At 34.0% G+C, this 4,481-nt stretch overlaps 1 protein-coding gene across 2 annotated transcripts in view; it reads left to right on the forward strand.

Annotated features, from left to right (window-relative positions):
• Positions 1-373: 373 nt before the first annotated feature.
• Positions 374-4,481, forward strand: part of p2ry10 (P2Y receptor family member 10) — a 5,704-nt gene continuing 1,596 nt past the window's right edge. Inside the window, exons 1-3 of one of the 2 annotated variants that reach the window (XM_046850452.1) lie at positions 374-447; positions 3,909-4,105; positions 4,297-4,481. The exon at positions 4,297-4,481 is cut by the window's right edge and continues 1,596 nt beyond it. In XM_046850452.1, coding sequence (XP_046706408.1) covers positions 3,948-4,105; positions 4,297-4,481 — 343 coding nt within the window. In that variant the 5' untranslated portion in view covers positions 374-447; positions 3,909-3,947. Of the gene's footprint in view, positions 604-3,908; positions 4,106-4,296 lie in introns of both variants that reach the window. The other variant, XM_046850451.1, reaches the window with a different exon arrangement.

The raw sequence follows: 4,481 nt of genomic DNA on the forward strand, positions 1-4,481 counted from the left end.
ACAGTATTAGTTATTCATTGTTATTATTCTCCCAATTTACATTTATGAGTGTGATGGGCTTTCATCAGCCACACAACATGGGAAACTTAAATGAAGTAGTCTTATTGCCAAACAGTTAAATCTCAGAGCAAATTGCAACATTTAGTCTACAACAAAACAACTCTTAAAATATTTATTTGTATCTAAGGGCTCATTTGTATCTGTGGAAAGATCAGAAACTGAATTTGTCTGCGTTTCAGGAATATCGTTTATCTAGTAGCTGTAGAATAGACTTGAGCCTGAGAGGAGGATAACACTGCATTAAACTGAGCAATACTGGGCCAATCTGATAAGATACTTCCTCTTTGGGAGGTAAAAAAAACAGTAGCACTTTGGCGCATATAGAGCGTTTTGACATCAACAGTGCTGCCACAACTGCTGAATTCTGAACCTCACTGCACACGAAAGGTAGTTCCACAATGCATGATAGCAACTAGGCTAAAAAGGGAACTTTGTGTACTCTTTAGCTAGCTAAATAGTTAGTTGTGATTACAAATTGTTTATTTCTGATTAGGATACAAGTAGGTGTGAAAGTAATAATGCATAAAATTATTCAATAAATGGGTAAGTACAGATGGTTGATTTTTTTCTTCTTCCTTAAGTTAATTAAAAGCTACTCATTCTATAGCACTGGTTACATATACTGTAATTTATGTGTCAGACAAAAAAATGCCTACTGCTATATAACAGTTACAAATGTATGCAATTAGAAGTGAAACTTCAATATGCGTTTTGCTTTATAACTGTACAGTGTGTATTCATAAGCCAAGTATTTTTCTATCATATCGGTACTATTTCTATGTCAGCCAAATCATTTTCCGGTGCAATGACTGTCTGCTTTTTTTTTTTTTTGCATAAACTGCAATACTATGTTAGCTTGTTTACTGAAAATTTGAGTGGGCATGTAGGCTTGTGATAATATTAAATAGTGCAATTATGCCCAGGGTTGGCAACAAATGCACCTCATTTATTTTGCAAAAAAACAAAGAAATCAGTTAGTTGGTTGCAACCTCAGTCAAATATGACCTTCAAATACGAGAAACATCTTGTATCATTACATTCTCGCAGATAAAATACAATATAGTAAAAGAAAAAAAACGCACCATGCATTATAACAGTTCTCAACATCTGACGTAGTCTGCACCTGTTTATGTTCTTTTGTGGTTTCGTTTTTCGTCATTTTGTATTGCTACTTCTTGCCACGTAAACACTCACCCCTCCGTTCCGAAAGCAGTGCAGGAAGGGAGTTGGCATTTGTTAAGATTATTTGCGATTCTCTTGAATGGCGGGAAACTTGCTTTAATGCATAGTATTGCATATGTTATAGAACTGATCACAGACCATTCTAACTGTGTATCATGTATATCTATATAACTGTGTATTGTTATCATCATATAACATTAAATAATTTGTGAAGAGAAAAAAGTTCATTTGTGCTTGGCATCTGTTTCATTACAATTTCCATGCATAAATCACTAAAATCAAATCAGCAAATTTCATTTAACAACTCAATGACAGATATAAAAAGATTTGTGCATTCATCACTGATTACTTGTAATATTTTTTTAATAAACTTTAAAAAATCCTCATAAAACTCTAAGAACTGTATTATCTATTATCAAATATCAATACATGTAAAATAACATAATAACGTTTTAAAATGTAAAATGTGATGTGAAAATACTAAACTTCTTTGGTTGTTCATTTGTATATGCGGTGTTGTATTGGTGTTCAAAACTCGGAGAGGAGTGACCTCTGTGAGGGGAAGACATGACCTGAGCATTTGTTGTAGTTGTGCAGTAAAGTACATTATAATAAATAAAAACCCATTATTTTAGAGTATAAACTATATGCTGCACTGTCCCAAATGTGAGGCCAGAAACATCGGCTGGGCCTGGGTAAAACAAGGTGTGCAAGAGTTTGCGAGAGTTTGCAGAAAGTGACCAGTAAGTCTAAAGTGCAGTTTTCTGCCAGCTTGTAAATCCTACTTGTGTTTAAATTCAATACATACACACACACAGTACTGTCATCACGAACACACACTCGTGCACGTGTTTATGCATGCATGCAAACCCACATGCACCCACACACACACAAAGAAAATGTTTTTATAGTTACAGCAAATAAAAGCAAACACTTTGCAATCTTTACACTCATCATGTACACGAGAAAATGACTGTCACTTATTAATTCAGAAGGATTTTTATTTTTACCATGAGCAACATTTGCTCTACACAAGGGATTTTTAAATATAATCCGTAAAAGGCTGTTATGATCGCATGCTTACATTGCATACCAATTGGAGGTACACTGGCTAATTACCTGAAGTCTAAGATAAACAAGGTATGGCCCCTGCTTTGTTTAAATGAAATCCTGCAGCCACATCAACCATTTGTGGATAAGCTGGCAGACCCCTGCAAGAAACGATATAGGCTTATGACATTAAACCAATAAGCATTTGGTGGAAATGGGAAAGCATTGTTTCAGAAGAAACCAACAAACCAAATCATTTTAGCTATTTGTTTTTATTTAGTGTTGCATTCCAAAACTGCTGTTTGTTTGCAGTTTATGCCAATAATCTATATAGTATTGAACCCCATATCATTGAAATTTGTGATTGCAAACATTTCCCACACTAATTCCCCACCCCTTAAAATGGTTACACGATCCCAACATAAATACACCAGTTGAAAAGGCCTAAGTTTAGTTAGGGGACATATTCAAACAAACATGGTGAGATCATAGACTAAGTTCTATCAGAGAATGTTTATAATGAAATACATACAAACATACCTACATACATACATACATGCATACATACAAACAAAAATCCCTACCTTTAAACACCCTGTTATGCACCATTACTACAATTTAAATTTTATTTCACTTCTATTTAATGAACTATATATTACTTTTAAATATCAGTCAGTATAAATTCATTTACTATTAATATGCAATTATACTTTAATTTATAATTAAAAAATATATATAATTTTTCTTTATATAAATTCAATTCTGAAAATGTCACAGGAACATTGCAATGCAATATTAACACATTTACATGTGGTTTTTACTTAACCTTAATCTGCCAGCATACTGATGCTTGTATAATAATTCATTACTAGCTACGCAGCCATTTTGTCAGGGATTCCACTTTGTTCTCTAATTTTAAAAAGTAAATGTTCATTGAGTCTTAGATGTACCCACTGAATTATACTGAAAGCCACCAAATATCAACAACAACGCATGCATGTTGAAAAAGGCCAGCACGTGTTTTCTCTACACCACCCACGTTTTCTCTACTGACTACAGAAACCACACTGAGCTGTTGCTTAAGTACTACCATCTTGTATTTATCACATAATTAATTAGAGTTTCAGGTAATTGTAAATTTTAATAGACCTTTATTTAAAATGTATTATTAATAGTCATATTTCTTTAACATTTCATACTCCTTTTGGTCTTCTTATAATCATAAACACTTACAAATCATAACAAGCAGTGTTTTTGTGCTCGATTATTTTATGGAGTGGTCTAAATATTGAAGAAAATTAGCAATATTGCTTTAGGTAGCCATACTTGTAAGTGCAAATCAATACAATTTGTCATAGTTATCAGTGTGTGTTCATTTATTAAATGTATTTATTACTGTCATTTATTACTGTCTCATATTGTCTGTATTGTATTGTATAGTCTGTTTTTGTCTTGTCTTGTCTGTTTTGTCATGTATAGGTTTTATTTATGTCTGTACTTTTGAGAGTCACAAACAGCTGGAACCAAATGCCTTGTGTGTGTCAACACACTTGGCCTATAAGCCTGATTCTGATTCTGATTCTGATTAAATTGTTATCACTTTTTTGTATTTCCAGCTAAAACAGAGGAGGTACAATAAATGATTCTGCAGTGTCATGATGTCGTCCACAAATGCCTCATGTGTTATGGTCACCAACTCTACTCAATGGGAACAAAGCATGAATAAGCTCTACACCTATTTCTACCTTTTCATCTTTATCCCAGGCTTGCTAGGAAACAGTCTCGCTCTTTGGGTCCTGTGTCGCTTCATAAGGTCGGTTTTTCTTAAATTGCTTTCTCATTATTTGATTCAAATATATTGAAGATCTACTATGCAAACTTCTTTATGCACCCAAAGCTTAATGACTGCAAATGTGTGTGGGCTTCCTAAGAACATTTTGACTCATCACTTAACATTGGTTATTACACATGAAATAGTAATTTGGTTGCTTCTATGATTTATAGCAAGAAGACCAAAGCCATCATCTTCATGATCAACCTGGCCATCGCTGACCTGGCTCATGTCCTGTCCCTGCCATTGCGTATCTACTACTACATTAATGTCACTTGGCCTTTTGGAAAGGTGGTGTGCTTGCTGTGCTTCTACCTGAAGTATCTTAACATGTACGCCAGCATTGCCTTCCTGGTCT

Source organism: Silurus meridionalis, chromosome 5 (assembly GCF_014805685.1).
Source record: "Silurus meridionalis isolate SWU-2019-XX chromosome 5, ASM1480568v1, whole genome shotgun sequence".
Classification (NCBI taxonomy): Eukaryota; Metazoa; Chordata; class Actinopteri; order Siluriformes; family Siluridae; genus Silurus; species Silurus meridionalis.